The 19,444-nt window shown below is 37.9% G+C and overlaps 1 protein-coding gene across 4 annotated transcripts in view; it reads right to left on the reverse strand.

Moving 5' to 3' along the window:
* Positions 1 to 19,444, reverse strand: part of pcmt1 (protein-L-isoaspartate (D-aspartate) O-methyltransferase) — a 30,444-nt gene that overhangs the window by 7,188 nt on the left and 3,812 nt on the right. For 3 of the 4 annotated variants that reach the window (XM_062977565.1, XM_062977557.1, XM_016995880.2), the window contains exons 2-7: positions 14,125 to 14,229; positions 9,618 to 9,649; positions 6,994 to 7,098; positions 5,213 to 5,333; positions 1,551 to 1,636; positions 190 to 359 (exon numbers count right to left, since the gene is read on the reverse strand). In XM_062977565.1, coding sequence (XP_062833635.1) covers positions 190 to 359; positions 1,551 to 1,636; positions 5,213 to 5,333; positions 6,994 to 7,098; positions 9,618 to 9,649; positions 14,125 to 14,229 — 619 coding nt within the window. Of the gene's footprint in view, positions 1 to 136; positions 360 to 1,550; positions 1,637 to 5,212; positions 5,334 to 6,993; positions 7,099 to 9,617; positions 9,650 to 14,124; positions 14,230 to 19,444 lie in introns of all 4 variants that reach the window. The other variant, XM_062977581.1, reaches the window with a different exon arrangement.

Raw genomic sequence — 19,444 nt, forward strand, 5'->3', positions numbered from 1 at the left:
TTAATGGGGCACAATCAAAAACATGCGCATGGTGATGTAACAATGCAAAAGGTTGCTTTCAGTGGTATAGTCAAGCAGGAAGCAGTGCGCAAAGCAGCTTTGCAAGCTAGCCTCTTAAGAATGAAGACCCTTTCACCTTGTAAATGTAAGTGTGTGGAAGAAGAAAGTCAAATAGAAAATCACTTCCACCTGGACCACTGCTTTTCCTTATCTGTTAAAGGCACATATATCACTCCCATCAGAGGCTTCATTTTGACACTGCCATCTTCTAGCTTATCATACTGTTCCAGCATCTGGTTTCCTCCAGCAGGGCCAACAGGTAATATTAACCTTCCACCAGGCTTTAACTGATCTATAAGCTGTAAAAAAAAAAAAAGTCAGTCACAAACTATACAAAAAGTCAGTCACAATATGTACTTCTAAGATCCTTATCTGGCACACTGTATAAAAACTGAGTAACTGTGTAGTATAAGGTCCAGGAAAGCCCAGAACCTTATAGTTATCAAGTTTTCATGAACTTTGTAATGGCAAGAATTTTCAGACCAAATAAAGTTCTCTCCTTCAGCATTCTCTAGATTCAGCATCTGGCAAAATATGTTCTGGAAGCAGAAAATATGGGACAGCTTAAAATGACTTAAGTTTCATAAGCTGTTAAAATGCAAAAAGATTGGAGCTTTTACTATAAAAGTTTTTTTTTAATTTATTGACGAGCATATCTCCCCAGTATTGCCTAGGTCAGTGGTTCTCAACCTGTGGGTCCCCAGATGTTTCGGCCTTCAGCTCCCAGAAATCCTAACAGCTGGTAAATTGGCTGGGATTTCTGGGAGTTGCAAGCCAAACGCCTGGGGACCCATAGGTTGAGAACCAATGGTCTAGGTGAAGGAGGGGCTGCTTTCATACCTTCTTTCTCTTTTACTCCCCTCATATCTTTTCTCTTTCCCTTCCCTTCCCTCCCTCCCTTCCCTCCTCCTCTCTTTCTGTCTTCCTCCCGCCCTTCCTTTGTTCTTCTTTCCCCTCTTTTTCTCTTTATTTCTTTCCTCCCCCCTCTCCTTTCTCACTTCTCCAGTTCTGAGAAGGTACCAAATATCTCCATGGCAACATGGAGATCTTTCTGACTCTTTCCTTCCTTCCTCGCTTTCCCTCATAAACATCACTTTCTTTCCCAATGACATTACAGAGGGTCACTTTGCCCAGCAACAGCCAATCCTTCACCTAGCAACAGCCAATCTAGTGACACCACAAAAGGCCACAGGATTGTCACCTAAAACAACCTTTGTGATACAGACTTTGACCTTTATATATATACAAATTAGCTGCTGTGAATTCCTTTTAAGAGAGAAAAAGTAGGATATACATAATAACATAGCTTCCAATTCCAGATGCTAGAGTTATTTCATTGCTGTAATAAATTAAAGAGTTCCATGATTATGATAAATTAGTTAATGCAAACCTAATTAAAGAATTTTTTATTTAAAGCAGGTTTAAGCATTCTGCCTGCTGTTTTAATTTCCTTCACCGCAAACAAATATTACTGCATGTAAATCACTCACTGCTTGTGGCACAACTGGTGCAGCAGCTCCTACATGGATAGCATCATATGGTGCTTCATCTGGACAGCCCAGCCTTCCATCTCCCACTGCAAGGACAAGGAACAACTGACTTTCAAAAGTGTTTGAAGCTTGCTCCAGATTGTTTTGCACTCCTGGTCCCCCAAACCACACTTACTCAAGGAGAAAGACAAATGTTTACGTGTACCTCCTGAACTCTCAAGGGGCACAGTTGACTATTATGGGTCCTTTGGTGGCAGCCCTGCTGGAGACCCAAGGGGACATTTTTCAAACCCTGTAAAATGACTGGCTTAAAATGACCTACTGCACCCTCAAGATGTCCTTTTCCAATTTTTGGAAAAGCAAAATGGCAGTTTCAGGGTGAATATAGTCCTCCAGGGATCAAAGCACTATGGTTCCACTTTAACTCACTTGGTATTATCCTATGCAGTCCCTGAATTTGCAATTTAAGAATGAATTTTCAGCAAGAGAAGTCTAGCACTTTACCAAAACACAATATCTGATTCCATAGGATGCACCCAGCAGTTAAAATGGGATTATAGTGTTACAATTGTCCATGGGTGGCGGCAGCAACATAAGATCTCGTCTTAGGTGTCTACTACAGACCTCCGAGCCAGGGTGAAGAACTTGATGAAGCCTTCTGTCAGCAGTTGACCAAACAGGCACAAAGAAGAGATATAGTAGTCATGGACGATTTCAACTATCCTGATATCTGCTGGAAAACAAACACGGCCAAGAGTACAAAGTCCAACAAATTCCTCGCTTGCCTTGCAGAAAATTTTATAGTCCAGAAGGTAGAAGAGGCAACGAGGGGATTGGCTACTCTTGATCCCATCCTAAAAATGCGGAAGACCTAATCAATGTAGTTGAAGTGTTCGGATCCTTAGAGGCAAACTGTGCTCCTGCAGTTTGTGATACAAAGGAAGGTTGAAACTAAGACAAGTCAAACTGAATCTGGACTTTAGGAGAGCTGACTTCCAAAAAATGGAAGAAATACTGAGTGGCATTCTATGGACGCCAATACTAAAAGACAAGGGAGTTAAGGATGGATGGGAGTTTTTCAAAAATGAAATACTCAAGGCACAAATGCAAACAGTGCCAACAAAGAATAAAAATAAGACAAGTGCAAAGAAGCCAGAATGGATGTCCAAAGAACTTCTAACTGGTCTAAGACTAAAAAGAACATGCACAAGAAGTGGAAAAAGGGAGAAATCACCAAAGAAGAATTCAAATGAATAACCAACTCCTGTAGGGAAAAGGTTTGCAAGGCTAAAGCAGAAAATGAGCTCAGGCTTGCCAGAGACATGAAAAACAATAAAAAAGGCTTCTTTGCTTACATCGGTAGGAAAAGGAAGGGCAAGGAGGTGATAGGGTCTCTGTGAGGAGAAGATGGGGAAATTCTGACAGGGGATAGGGAAAAGGCAGAACTATTTAATGCCTTCTTTGCCTCAGTCTTCTCACAAAAAGAAAACCAGCCTCAACCTCAGCAACATGGAGTGGATGAAGGATTGGGGGAAATCCAACTCCAAATAGGGAAACAAGTCATCCAGGAAAATCTTGCCGCTCTAAATGAATTCAAGTCTCCAGGGCCAGATCAACTACACCCAAGAGTATTGAAGGATCTAGCAGAAGTTATTTTGGAACCACTAGCAATCATTTTTGAGAGATCTTGGAGAACGGGAAAAGTCCCAGCAGATTGGAGGAAAGCAAATGTGGTCCCTATCTTCAAGAAGGGAAAAAAGGACGACCAAAACAATTACCGTCTGGTCAGCCTCACATTGATACCAGGTAAGATTCTGGAAAAGATAGTTAAGGAAGTGGTCTGCAAATACTTAGAAACAAATGCGGTCATTGCTAATAGTCAACACGGATTTATCAAAAACAAATCATGCCAGACTAATCTGATCTCTTTTTTCAATAGAGTTACAAGCTGGGTAGATGCAGGGAATGCCGTGGATTTCAGTAAAGCCTTCGACAAGGTCCCCCATGACCTTCTGGCAAACAAGCTAGTCAAAGGTGGGCTAGGCAAAACTACAGTTAGGTTAAATGGTTAAGTGAACAAACCCAAAGGTTCACCAATGTGTCTTCTTCATCCTGGAAAGACGTCACGAGTGGAGTGCCACAGGGTTCCGTCCTGGGCCCGGTTCTGTTCAACATCTTTATTAACGACTTAGACGAAGGGTTAGAAGGCACGATCATCAAGTTTGCAGATGACACAAAACTGGGAGGGATAGCCAACACTCCAGAAAACAGGAGCAGAATTCAAAACGATCTTGACAGATTAGAGAGATGGGCCGGAACTAACAAAACGAAGTTCAACAGGGACAAATGCAAGATACTCCACTTCGGCAGAAAAAATGGAATGCAAAGATACAGAATGGGGGACACCTGGCTCGACAGCAGTATGTGTGAAAAAGATCTTGGAGTCCTCATGGACAACAAGTTAAACATGAGTCTACAATGTGATGCGGCTGCTAAAAAAGCCAATGGGATTTTGGCCTGCATAAATAGGGGTATAGCGTCTAGATCCAGGGAAGTCACGCTACCCCTCTATTCTGCCTTGGTCAGACCACACCTGGAATACTGTGTCCAATCCTGGGCACCGCTGTTGAAGGGAGATGTTGACAAGCTGGAAAGCGTCCAGAGGAGGGCAACTAAAATGATCAAGGGTCTGGAGAACAAGCCCTATGAGGAGCGGCTTAAAGAGCTAGGCATGTTTAGCCTGCAGAAGAGAAGGCTGAGAGGAGATATGATAGCCATGTACAAATATGTGAGGGGAAGTCAGCCCTCCCCTCACAAGCTTGTTCTGTGCTGCCCTGGAGACTAGGACAAAGAACAATGGCTTCAAACTACAGGAAAGGAGATTCCACCTGAACATTAGGAAGAACTTCCTCACTGTGAGAGCTGTTTGGCAGTGGAACTCTCTGCCCCAGAGTGTGGTGGATGCTCCTTCTTTGGAGGTTTTTAAGCAGAGGTTGGATGGCCATCTGTTGGGGGTGCTTTGAATGAGATTTTTCCTGCTTCTTGCAGGGGGTTGGACTGGATGGCCCGTGAGGTCTCTTCCAACTACAATTCTATGATTCTATAAATATCTGATTTTGTGTGTCATAGCCCACCCTGTGGTTGCTGATATTTGGACCAATCTCTGAAATTTCTTAACTTAGAAATTTTACAGACATCTATATCTGAACATGTTTTGGGTAATTTTTTTCTGTCCACCAGAGTTGGGAAAGATGATAAAGCAGTGGCATAAAGGGGGAAGAAAAACTAGGGGCCTGTGGCCTTTTCTGCAAAAGAGTGCTGGCGCCTCATTAAACTACAATTCCCATGATTCCAATGCATTGAGCCATGTCAGTTAAAGTGGTGTCAAACTGCTTTAATTCTATGTGTAGATGCACTCTTAGTCCAATTAAAGAAACAGATATGTCATACCAATATTGTAGTCTTTTACCAAATCCTACAAAATCGTTTGCGCAGTGGCATACAATACTGCAAGACTAGAAATATTTAACTGAAATGTTATTGTGAAATGGAAAGCTTTTGGTAGATTTTCCATAGAACATCTTAATACAAAATAATTTAAAATGGTATCAAACATGCATATTCCTATATCTATTATACTGAAAACATGCTTCAGTACTTACCAATCAGTTTCACTCTACCTGAAGATAGCAACAGAGGATCATCCTTTCTAACATTATTTATTGAATCATCTACTAGTTCTTTGATATGATCAATTCCTACAACTTTTCCTTTGGGACCAACCTGAAACAAAAATCCAGATTTCTATTTTTGTGGAGTAACATTATTTTAATTACTTCTAAATGTAAATAATTAACAAAGGATTCAGGAGATGGTTCAAATATCAATCCTAAATTAAATCCCATCATGTGATTATCAATTTCTCTTATATAGGCCAACTCCAATTTCAGCATGTCTGATATACAAACACATTTAGCACAACAGCAACTTCTCCTCTACTTAAATTTTCACAATAATCTTCTGAGTTTCTTACTGTTTGCACTGACAAAATATTCTTTCAACATTTTTCTCCTTTCATACAAAAATGTTATTAACAAGAGTAAAATATATACATATCTTGAAGCCTATAATCCATTTAAGTGCAAGGCACAGGGATTTCTTTTAGTTCAGTTCTTAATTTTCACTGCTTTGTTGAAATACAATATAATTAACCTAGTCTTCTGGTAAAACCTTCATCAAAAGTGGGTTACATTACAGGCACAGCATTAGTAGGGTAAGCAGCCGCTACATAGCTTCTGACAAAAGACAAAAACGCTGAACTACATGAGCCTTGGTTCCCTTTCTTATGAGAAATTATAGAGCAGAGGTAAAAAAAAAAAAAGTAAATATTGAATTATAACGAAAAGGACAAATAGGAGATGCATTTCTTCAAAAGAGTTCATTCATCTACAAGTATACCTCAGTTAACAAGTGGGCACGTTTCTGGGATTTATTTATTTTAACACAAATTCTTGTACCAGAGATAGGAATAACACGGAAGGGAGATATGTTCCTATACTACTAAAAAGGAAGACCATTGCAAAGTGTTTCAACAAAATAAAAATCCATGCTGCGTAGAAGAACAAATATAGTATATACCCTGTTTCCCCGAAAATAAGACAGTGTCTTATATTAATTTTTGATCCCAAAAATGCTCTAGGTCTTATTTTCAGGGGATGTCTTATTTTTCCATGAAGAAGAATTCACATTTATTGTTGAACAAAAAAAAAAAGAACATTTATTATATATTGTACAGTAGTTGTCATCACAAACCAGCATAACCAGACAAACTGTGAATCCTATCAATAATTTCTTGTTACTACCATTATTTCCATGTACAACACTCTATGGTAGGTACATTTACCGATCCTGCATGCTCTGGTGTTCTGTTCGGTGGGCATGCTTCCAAACAAAAAGTTTGCTAGGTCTTACTTTCGGGGGAGGCCTTATATTTAGCAATTCAGCAAAACCTCTACTAGGTCTTATTTCCTGGGGATGTCTTATTTTAGGGGAAACAGGTTAGCCCAGGGCTGTGGCGCAGATGGGAGAGCAATGAGTCACTGACCAGGAGGTCATAAGTTCGAGGCCCGCTCGGAGCTATGTTTGTTTGTCTTTGTCCTGTGTTAAAAAGGCATTGAATGTTTGCCTAATATGTGTAATGTGATCCGCCCTGAGTCCCCTTCGGGGTGAGAAGGGCGGAATATAAATGATGTAAATAAATAAATAAATAATAGTATAGGCATGTTTCATTGAAAAGATAAACTTGAAAGGACAAGATGAGCAATACATCATTTTAAGAATAGAAAATAATGATTTTTGTTTAACCAAAAAATTAATTTGCTTGTAAAAACATTAGAAGAGACATTTTGCAGTCAATATATATTTTACAACTTTATTCTCTTACCATCCGTGCAAAGCATGCAGTAAGAATACCACTTCCAGATCCTACATCAAGAGCTTTGGCGCCTTCATGTAACTGTTCATATAGGAGTTCTAAAGCATATGCATGCTGATCAAGAAAAAAAAGGAGCAAGTGTCATATTTAGATCTTAGATTTTATGCAGAAGTAATAATTGATAAAACTTGCAAACTAAGAATACCTTAAATAATCCAGTGTTTCAACGACAAAAATAAAAAAAACCCTAAAAAATGTCAGACTATAGGGTCAAGGTAGGAATCATACAATGTTCGTCACTACTGCCTATGCTGACTAGGGTTCTTGGAATTTGTAGTCTAATAAAATTTGAGGGCTGCATAATTCTAATCACTTTTTCAGAGACTAAAACAAATCCTTCCAAAAACCCTTCCATGACAGGTTTGCCTTAGGATTGCTGTAAGTTGGAAACAACTTGAAGGCAAACAAAAATTCTGATTGTGAGAATTAGAGCTGAAATGATGTGTATCCCTCTCCAATGTAGTATATAGGGAATGTTCACAGTAAGGGTTATTTATTATTTTCCCACCCCTAAAGGTCCCAAAAGGCAAAAGCCCTGAACTCTCAACACGAAAGAGGACCAAAAGACTGCTATTACAGGTGGCTCAGACCTCTAACATTCTGTTACCAGGTTGGGTCCTACTTGATTTTTAAATCTAAAGCCTAAATAAATACTTCTCATGTGAAAGTCACTTTCAAATAAAGTTGCCAGTACTTTAAGATGAAATAATATTTTTTTTAAGCTGGGAGGGTTGAACATTACCAAGAATAAGCTGTTTTTAATTATGAATGTTTCATTCCTCACTAACAAAACAACCCCTTATCCTTCTTTATCATGTCAAAACAGTCCAAATTCTTTACAGAAAATACTTTTACAAAATGGATACATTTTCTCTCATCTTCTCTTACAAAATGTAGCACAGTTCTTTTTCAGAAAAAAAGAGAGGAGAAAATTAATGACATCTCAACCTTATCCAATCAACAGACCATAATTTGGGGGGGGGGGGGGGGGAGAGATAGAGAGAGAGAAAGTATATGCACACACATGAGGACTTCATCTAAAATGGGAAATACTCTTCTGCTTCTCAGCTGAGTATCTCTTATTTGCAATAATGTTTCTAGCTGTAGCATTAGCAACATAAAAAAGGACCATGAAGTTGCCACCAAACTGAAGCAACTATTTAATATGCTGTACTTCTAAAAAGAAAATAAAGCAGCATATCAAATGAAGAAATACAACCAAAGGGGTGAGGTAGGAAGCTTAAAAGTAAGCAAAATGGAAGAAGAGATGTGCATCAGAGTTTAGCAGCAGTTCAGACAATCTATCAGAAAAGAGCAAGAAGCTAGAGTACTAGTGTGACAAGTCTAGTTCAAATACATATCCATAAGCTCTGCGTGGTGCCAGCAACTCCCTGATTTATACCTTTCCGTTTTCAATTTTGCCAGGTCTTCTTCTGGCCCTCTATTTATCACCATGTTTTCCTTCATCTATGATCCCCCCCCCCCCCCACACACACACACACCTTTTTAACTTCCTAAGATATTTGGGAACTCTATCTCTTGCTTTCAAATAAGTTACCTTTTCCTTCAGTAAGACATGTCTGAACTTATTAACTTGAAATATAATATTTTAAGAACCTAACAAAACATAACTGAAATCGACATGAAGTGCATTTCTTGTTAACTACTATCAAGTCATGAATAAGAAACCGCCATGGCATGCTGTTATTAATAGTATGTTACCATCCTGCAGACCTGGAGCTCTCACCTCCTTGACTGAATCTAACCATGTGTAATGGGATCTTCCATTTTTTACTACAGCCTTTCACTTTGCTTGTCAAACCAGCCATGTCATCTTATGGTATATCCAAAACACAACAGCCTCAGTTTAATAATTTTGGTTTCTATGGAGAATTTGGGCTTGATTTATTTTTCTTTTGGGCAGCCATGATATCCACAGAAGCTTTCTCTACCACATTTCAAATGAGTCGATTCTCCTCCTGTCAGTTTTCTTCACTGTCCACCTCTGACAATGAAAATTGAGCATTTCCACATCCAAATTTCATTACACAAGCCTTCCTCCTGTGCATGTACAGGTGATAGCATAAAGCATATGCCTGTGTACACACCAGATAATAATTATAAAATCATAGAGCTGTAAGACAAGGGCCATCCAGTCCAACCCTCTGCAATGCAGAAATGTATAATTAAAGCATTCCTAACAGATGGCCATCTAGCTTCTGTATAAAAACCTCCAAGCTTAGTCTATAATGTCGTAATACATCTGTTAATGTTTAGAGTGTCACAAGACTTCTGTGTACTTTCAAATGAAGGACTCCTAGAGTTATCAATCAAATAACATTATATAACAGTATCAAATTTTGATCAATTATAGACAGGGAAGGAGACAGAATTTATTGGAAATACATGAAGGTTATACATGGAATACAACAATGTATGGATTGCATGAATGAGATAAGTACCAAATGATAAAAGCCTAGCCTTTACAAGCTTCCAAACTGAAGAGTGCTCACTGTAGAAAAACTTGAAAACAATCATATTACTGGCATTTCATACATAAAATTTAAACTTACCATGTGTGGAGCACTGATTGTTGCTTGAAATCCTGTAAAGAAAGGAAATATCTGAGTAAATCACACATATGAATATTCATAATTTTTGTAAGCCAAGTATCATATTTAAAATGCCACAAATGTTTTCCAGAAAAACAAATATATCATAAAAGATATATGAACCAACAAACCAAAGGAATGAAAAACAGGAAGTCATAATTATCCACGATCTAACATAAAAATGAAAAGCAGCAATGATGTAAATCAATAACACCGCTAGCGCTAAATAACAGTATTCTGTAATATTATATCATCCTAAGACACAGACTCTAATGACAGGGATTCTTTGATTTCATCATGCTGTTTCATACAGCACTATGTATTCTGTCTATTCATATGCATAGGCTATGCCAGTAAAATCTTGAAATAATGTAAAAGTGAACCTAAAACATGAGAAGTAACAGCAAAATTGAAGTTGGACCCATAAGTGCCATTAACCGAGTATTTATTGGGAAGTTAACTGGAACTGTCAAAAAGTCACTTGCTTTTTCAGTTTCCAGGATTCAGACTCTTGTCAATTCTGAAGAACCAAGTGACTTTTTGACAGCTCCAGTTAACTTCCCAAGAAATACACAGTTCACTCTTAGGTGATTTCAAGATGTTCCTGGTATAGCCTATGCATATTTAAGGGTTTCTTAAATTTGTTTTCAGTAACTTTATTGGTAAAAATGAATACATACAATTGATTTTAATATATGTTTTTTCTATGTTATATGAAATATAGTATTTTAAAATGTTTTGTGGTGAAATATGTTGAAAATCAGAAAGATCTCATTCTATTTTCAGCTACTCTTAAGTATACTGGAAAAGATATTTAAAGTTTCAGACAGAGGTCTGAGTCCCATTTTAGGCCCATTAAAAGAAATACATGATTTAAATTACAAACCACAATATGGTGGTCTTACTGGATTATATTTATTGTTATGTTTTTTGTTAACTGTTTTTAATTGTCATCAAGTCAACTTCGACTTATGGCAATCCTCTACATCACTCCATCCCTAAGAGCCCTGCCAAGATTCCACAGATTCAAGACTAAACCTTCTTTGCTAGAGTCCATCCATCTGGAATGCAGATCTCCTTTCCCTCTGATTTCCTGAATGCAGTTCCCTTTAATGACTGAGCCAAGGAACAGAAAATCTTTAAAGTATTTCAATTGCATAATTGTTCACTTTGGAATTATGCAAATTATCTGTGAACATTATTTTTATCTTCTTAATGTTTAACTGTAAACCCTCCTTTGCACATTCTTCAATTTTCTTCAGTAATCTTCCAATTCTGTGCTATTTTCTGCTGACAGTATGGTGTCATCTACATAACTTAAGTTGCTGACATTCCTCCAATTTTCCTGCTTTCTTTGTCATGATATTTTTGGCAAAAACATTAAACAGTGATAAAATACAGCGTTATTTGACCCCTTTGCCAATTGGAAACCATTCTGTTTCTCCGTATTGCATATTGATAGCAGCCTGAGTATAAGTTACACACCAGAACAACTAAATGTTGTGGTACACCCACTTCTTTAAGAGTCATCCATAGATTTTTTATGATCATCTAAATGATCAATTCGTTGCACTCAACTGCTCAATGTATGTTTGCAATATGATACCTTGTGTTTTTCTTTCCTGAACCAAGCTTGGACATCAGGCATCCCTTGCTTCATATATAGTAAAAATCTTTATTGTAGAAGAAAGAATAAACCATCTTCAAATGGCTCTTTCTTGAATGAATTTGTCTTCCTTTCCTATCTATTTATCTGAAAGTCAAATTATGCCTGTCTGTCTGTCTGTCTGTCCGTACCACAAAGGCTGTTGCTAGATGTCAATCCAGTGGCCGTTTGTTATATTACTGGATTGGCCTTTGCTAGGTGAAGTATCTCTCTATGATGTTACTGGGAAAGAAAGGTGACATCTGTACGGGGGGGGGGGGGGGGGGTGAGAAAGGAAAGAAGGTCATATTGCCATGGTGACATTGTGAAGCTTTCTCAGAGCAGGAGAAGGGAGAAAGGAGATGAAAGGAGGAAGGAAGGAGAAAAAGAAAGGAAAGGAGAAGGGAGAGTGAAGCAAGAAGTGGAGGGGAGGGACGAAGAGAAAGGAAAGGGGAGAAAGTATCTTTATTAACGACTTAGACAAAGGGTTAGAAGGCACAATCATCAAGTTTGCAGACGACACCAAACTGGGAGGGATAGCTAACACTCCAGAAGACAGGAGCAGAATTCAAAACCATCTTAACAGACTAGAGAGATGGGCCGAAACTAACAAAACGAAGTCCAACAGGGACAAATGCAAGATACTGGTGGAGGCTCCTTCTTTGGAGGCTTTTAAGCAGAGGCTGGATGGCCATCTGTTGGGGGTGCTTTCAATGTGATTTCCTGCTTCTTGGCAGGGGGTTGGACTGGATGGCCCATGAGGTCTCTTCAAACTCTACTATTCTATGATTCTATGATTCTATGAGGGAAAGGGAAAGAAAGAATGAAAGTAGGAGGGCAGCAGACCCTCCAACACCCAGGTAACACTGGGTAGATACGCCAGTCTTTTATATAGTTTTTAGTGGATTGCTTCCATTGTCTTTTTTATTTCTTATTCAGCCTCACCATTTAATCCAGTCTGAAGCTAGTTTAAAACTGTGACAGCTAAACAACAAATGCATTTTTATATAAAAGCAGAATACTGTTCAAAGAATATGTACAAGGAAACTACAGGCATTCCAGAACAAACAAAAAACAAAAAAACTGGAGTCCTAAACACTTTTGGTTCCAAGCATTTCAGATAAGAATCCTCAGCCTGGGTTATCTGGATACAGAAAATGCAGACAGCTAATTTATATATCTGAAAACAGCTTGTTGCTTCACAAGATCACTTTCCCATGAAATCCAATTAGTCAGTTAAAAGAAACAGTCATTTTAACAACTTCCAAATTTCAGCATGACTTCACAGAGACAATTAAAATGACACTGTATCAAGCATTTGAAAACTTTCTTAGAGTTTTAACATTATCATCATGAAATAAAATTGTATACTAGAGATCATATTGCACTGGAACAAAAAGCCTTAACATTTATATTAATATATTCAATATAATTTTCTATCTTACCTGGCAAAGATCAAGAGGTAATAGAAAAAGAAAAGAAAAAACAAATCCATAAAAATAGCTTGTGGCTCTGATAAGTTTCTCTAGAAACAGAATTCATAAATTTATCCCACCCCCACCCCCAATTCATGCTCTTACTGCCAGAAGAACAAATAGCAAACACAAATTTCAATGGATGGATTCATATAGGGAAAGATGCCTCAGGATATATAGGCCCAATGTATGGCTTTGCAAAGTCCATCAAGCCAATTTTCTGAAAATAGTGTGTCAAAAAGTCCTGTCCAAGATATTGTCCTTCTCTTGCATTTGTTCAAGGGGAGAAAGCAACTCTTTACCCCACTTCTCAAGCAAAAATCACCAAAATATGAGTAAACATCAAGCATAGTGATAAGACTCTTTGTTTCAGGATGGAAAATCTATAGTAGAAGCCAATTTTTGCTAAAATGTCTAAATGATGACAATTCTTGCTCCAAATCTATTAAATTAAAATACACATGTGTACGTCCATGTTTGCACAAGAGCACTCTGAACTGTTTTCAGGAGCTGATGGACTGATATGCAGTTTCCTCAAAATAGACTTTCTATGTAATCAGATAAGGAAATGGTTACAAAACTTCTGCATGGGATACCATTCATGAAGTACAATGCAACTGTAAACCCTAGAAATTATGTTAGTATGTATGACTGACAAATCTCCTCTTCTTTAACGATGTTGTAACTGACTAACATGTACATCTGAAAAAGTACTCTGAACTACAGCTGTCACTTGAGTTTGTAAAATGAACATAGGGTTTAATTTAGGACACACAAACGGGAATTATTTCCCTCTTCTTTTTTAAGGCTAGTCTATACAGGTTCTTCCAAAATGACTGTAATTGTAGATGCCATAATACTACTTAACCAAAATAGTTTTAGATTCTCTTTATGCACCACTTTTATGCTACATCATAGTCTGCATTAATTTGATTGGCTATATTTGATATTCTAAATGTGCATTCTTTTCCTTCATGCTGTAAATTATCCTGAACCAAAGGAGCCACACTAGAGGTATCCCTTTTTCTTCAGGCTGGACAAGCTTTTGCAGTTCAGACTCTCTTAGAACTACAGTATTTGCTTTCCTTGCAACAACTTATCATCCTTCACAGCTGATGTAGGATGCATCTGTTGGTGGGCTCGTATCTCTGTCTTGAGTAGATAAAACACGCCTCTGTTTAATATAGTGCTCCTCATCTGAAGAAACTTGGCTGCCAATAAGGCCAGATGATCCATCATATTTAGTCCCCACAATATCTTTTCACATTCTGTACAACATCACAGCAAAAGTCTGTACGAAAATAGAGCTTCCACACAGATAAATATACTGGATACATAGTTATCATACCTATTGATTGAGGAGAATCCATATACGGGTTACATTTTGCATAATGGCAACGGTCTGTTGCAAGCATCACTTCGAATACTTTGTCGGATTTTATTATTCCATTTTCTGAAAGAAGGAAAATTTTGTCAAAATTTGACATTATAGTTATTTCACATTATAAATAGTGCAAGGAATCTTTAGAAAACCAATAACACATTAACCATTTGATGTAACACTGAACTGTAAATGAAAATGTCTATATCAGAGTTTCTCAAACTGTACTCCTCCAAGTGTTTTGGACTTCAGCTACCAGAAATCCAAGCCATGTTACCAACTGTTAGGAATTGTCCAAAACATTTGGAGGAGCACAGCTTAAGAAACTCTGGTCTATATTATTCAATATAAGGAGGGTAGAAAAAGGAAGAAAAAGGAGGCGATAGGGCCATTGCAAGGAGAAGATGGGGTGATGGCGACAGGGGACAGGGAAAAGGCTGAACTGCTCAATGCCTTCTTTGCCTCGGTCTTCTCAGAAAAAGATAGCCATCTTCAACCTCAGCAACACGGAATGGACGAAGGATTGGGGGAAATCCAACCCCAAATAGGGAGACACGTTGTCCAGAAACACCTGGCCTCTCTAAACGAATTCAAGTCCCCAGGGCCAGATCAGCTACACCCAAGAGTACTGAAGGAACTAGCGGAAGTTATTTCAGAACCACTGGCAATTATCTTCGAGAGTTCTTGGAGAACGGGAGAAGTCCCAGCAGATTGGAGGAGGGCGAATGTGGTCCCTATCTTCAAGAAGGGAAAAAAGAACGACCCAAACAATTACCGTCCGGTCAGCCTCACATCAATACCAGGCAAAATTCTGGAAAAGATCATTAAGGAAGTGGTCTGCGAACACTTAGAAACAAATGCGGTCATTGCTAATAGTCAACACGGATTTACCAAAAACAAGTCATGCCAGACTAATCTGATCTCTTTTTTCGATAGAGTTACGAGTTGGGTCGATACAGGGAATGCTGTGGATGTAGCGTACCTGGATTTCAGTAAGGCCTTCGACAAAGTCCCCCACGACCTTCTGGCAAACAAACTAGTAAAATGTGGGCTAGACAAAACTACGGTTAGGTGGATCTGTAATTGGCTAAGCGAACGAACCCAAAGGGTGCTCACCAATGCATCGTCTTCATCATGGAAAGAAGTGACAAGTGGAGTGCCGCAGGGCTCCGTCCTGGGCCCGGTTCTGTTCAACATCTTTATTAACGACTTAGACGAAGGGTTAGAAGGCACGATCATCAAGTATGCAGACGACACAAAACTGGGAGGGATAGCTAACACTGGTGGTGGTGGAGGCTCCTTCTTTGGAGGCTTTTAAGCAGAGGCTGGATGGCCATCTGTTGGGGGTGCTTTGAATGAGATTTCCTGCTTCTTAGCAGGGGGTTGGACTAGATGGCCCATGTGGTCTCTTCCAACTCTACTATTCTATTCTATGATTCTATGATTCTATGAGGGGAACTACATTTAAACAGTTCCGGCCTACCTTATCTGTCCAAATGTATCTCCCGCTACGACCCACCTCGAAGCTTAAGATCATTAGGTGAGGCCCTGCTCGCGGTCCCGTCAGCCTCACAAGTGCGGCTGGTAGGGACGAGAGACAGGACCTTTTCAGTAGTGGCTCCCCGCCTATGGAACGCCCTCCCCAGTGAAGTCAGGCAGGCTCCTTCCCTCCTATCTTTCTGTAGGAAAGTCAAAACTTGGTTGTGGGGCCAGGCTTTCGAATAACAATTAACAACACTAATTATTATTATGTATGCTGGAACTCAATTGACAGACCCAGTCTTTTAGACTCGAACATGCCCATCTGTATTTTATAAGTGTTTTTATGAATGTTTGATGTAATTTAATAACTTTTTAATTGATTCATAATGTATTGTACAATTTTATGTGTGTGTTTTATTGTAAGCCGCCCTGAGTACCCTATTGGGTGAGAAGGACGGGATATAAATATTGTAATAAATAAATGAATTATGTAATGAAACTTATACAATCATACTATCAACAATTTACACATCAGTTTATCTGTAAAATATGGAAGTCAAGACACACAGGATTAGTCAGAAGTCTTCTAATAAGTTTTGTGGTTTTCCCTGTACAAACCCTTTGAAACTAGATTACAATGACTAAGAAGAAGTATAAACCATAATCAAAAATATTGAAGAATGCACCAGGAACCTTCATCAGGATCCAACAACAAAACTTTGTGTACCAGTAACTAAATGGTTCTATGGCAAAAGAGAACCATTCATTTTGGGGGTGGTCTTTGCCTTCCTCACCTGCTTTCATCTGAGACAGTACAGCTGAAAGAGAACAATACTCTTCTTATCAACCCCTCCCAGGAAATATGTTATTCTCCCTCAGCTGGCTTCCAACAAACGTGTCTAGATCCAATGTGGATTTCTGTACAGACCAGATTTTTCCTGTTTGTCTATCTTTCTCTACTATGCCACAATTCTCTGAATTAAGACTGATGCTTACATCCTAAGGTAATGCAATGCATTTCTGAAATTCTGTTTTTAATAGGGACAGAAATGTATATAGCAATGATTTTCAAAATCAAGGAAGGGATGGAACTGTGGAATTTGAAATGCATAACCAGTGTCCAAGTATCTATACTGCTCCTTAACCTGAGCAAGAAATAGAACAGTGCATTTTTAGTTATATCAAGATTAATTAACCCAATTTATGCCTACTTATTAAGTTCAACCAATAAAAGAATATTCCACAATTCCACAATACCTCCAAAAACAGGAGGTGCATAAACTAAGATGGGACTGTACAATGAGATTGTATCCTTGATCTGACCAAATGAAAATTCTATTTGAAGAAGAGATTAAAATAAAGGCCAGTGCAATTTCTGCATCAATAGTCTAAGAAATAATGGACATTTTTTCAAAATCTTAGTTCAGAACCATCCACAAGTATCCATTCTGAAGATTCAAAGAAATGTATTTCTTCTAACCACATTACATTCATTATTGCAGCACATAACCTTGTTTTCTTTTCAGTAGAAAACAAAATAGAAACATAAGTTGAACATTAGCTGTTCAGTATACAATTTACACTGCTAAACTTTATATCCAGTTTTATTCCCATTTCATTACTGTTACTACTAGCATAGTTCATAAATGTTTATATGCTTGCCTTTCACTTTGCTCCATTTGTTATTTCATTTCATAACAACACATTTAAGAATGTTGGCTTTTTAATTTTACCACATTCACATTGTGTTCACAGAGAGAATTACATTAAAATGTTATTCAGGGCCTTCAAAGCAATACAGTATCTGTGAAACATTTTCCAAAGCTTTTCATCTACTAAAATTCATGTCATCATTCAGTCTCATAAAACAAATACATGAAAACTCCACACTATAGTATAGTTTCCTTAGAAGAATAATACTTATTTCCTATGCAGAAACAATGCCATAAAAGAAATAACAACAATCTAAGTGAAGTACCTCATTAATAAATTATGGTGGCTTTTAGCTTTATCAACCTATAACATTAAGAACAAAAATTCATAATACATAAATATAACGCTACAGTTGTTGCTCCATTCCGGAAACCAATGTTCTCAAGAATACTTTAAAACAAGCAATTCTGCTACATGTCTGAAACTGCAGGTTCACAACTGCATAGATTTGAGCAAAAAAGGAACTTGAAACATTCAGTAACTGGGAAAGATTTATTTTTAAAAAATGGGTTTGAGTTATACTGCATTTTATATAGCTTTTATTAAGCTACTATTTATTATTATTTCACAATATATTTTGACCCAAGCACTTGTTAGCCACTGACACATACACCTTAAAAATAAATAAAAATATATGTTTTTGAAATATAATAATAATAATAATAATAATAATACTTTATTTGTATTCCACCCTATTTCCCCAAGGGAAATAAGACACATACTTCATAAAGTCTGCAAAAACAAAGACCACTGTCACATGGAAATTAATTTTAACTCAGGCACTGTGACATCATGTTTTCCAAAGAAATAATATTTTCTCACATGCACAGGAACTGCTACACACTCAATTCATTTACATTCAACAAATAGGGTTCTACGATTGATATGAGGTCCTGAAATAGATGAAAGTTGTACTCTTCAAAACTGTCTACTTTCTTTATGAAACTATCCTATATGACCCTTCCACATTTCTGTACCATCTGGACAAGAAAACGGGATACTGAAACTACTGGTTTTTGGAACAAGAAGAAAACAGATGCTCATGCAACTGATTTCTGACACAGATCTATAAATAAGGTAGTCATTCTTCTGTATCCATTGAATCTATATCCACAGATTCAATGAATCGTGGCTTGAAAATATATTTTTCATACAGAAGAACAAAGCTTAATTTTGCTAGTTTATATAAACCCCATTTTATTGTGCTTCTGTATACAACATGACTTGAACATCCAAGGATTCTGCATACACAGTGGATTCCGGTACCAAACCGCAGTGACTATCAAAGACCAACTTACATCTTCACTTGCACAACACTTCATGGAGCACAATATTCTCACTTGGCTGATACTTAAACAGAACGGACATTTGAACACTTTGTGTCACAATCAAATAACTAAAAATGAGATATAAATAACTATACTGGTAATGATGGTGATAATAGTGCTGTTGTGGCTTGTGACATCTTACAAAATGTAATAATAATCCCTCGTGCTTTCATAAGAAGCAACCACAAGACAAACATTATAGCTTTTATTCAATCTAAAATCTAGTTAACCGAAACAGTTTTAGTTAGAGATGATCTACAAGCTTTAGAAACAAACACAATCCTGAACCACTCTAACAACTACCATATCAGACTACACAAAGAAGCCACTGAAATCCATAAGCATGTGGACAATTTCAATAGAAAGGAGGAAACCATGAAAATGAAAAAAAAAACAAAAACAGGGAAATTCAAGCATGAAACAATCAGGGCCAGCTAACACCTCCCAACAAAGGATTCCCCAGGCAGGAAGAGGCCAGACTTTAAAGCTGCTAGGCCATTCAATGCTAATCAAGGTGCCCAATTGCACCATTAACACTTGCCTCAAACAGACAGAGTTCTTCCTCCCAGCCTGGACATTCCACAGATATATAAATCCCACTTGCCTAGTTTCCAACAGACTTCACAATTTCTGAGGATGCCTGCCATAGATGTGGGCAAAATGTCTAGAGAGAATGCTTCTGGAACATGGCCATACATCCCAGAAAACTTATAGCAACCGAAACACAATCCTGTTTGATACTACTGCACATGAGCTGAAAATAT

Source organism: Anolis carolinensis, chromosome 1, assembly GCF_035594765.1.
Source record: "Anolis carolinensis isolate JA03-04 chromosome 1, rAnoCar3.1.pri, whole genome shotgun sequence".
Classification (NCBI taxonomy): domain Eukaryota; kingdom Metazoa; phylum Chordata; class Lepidosauria; order Squamata; family Dactyloidae; genus Anolis; species Anolis carolinensis.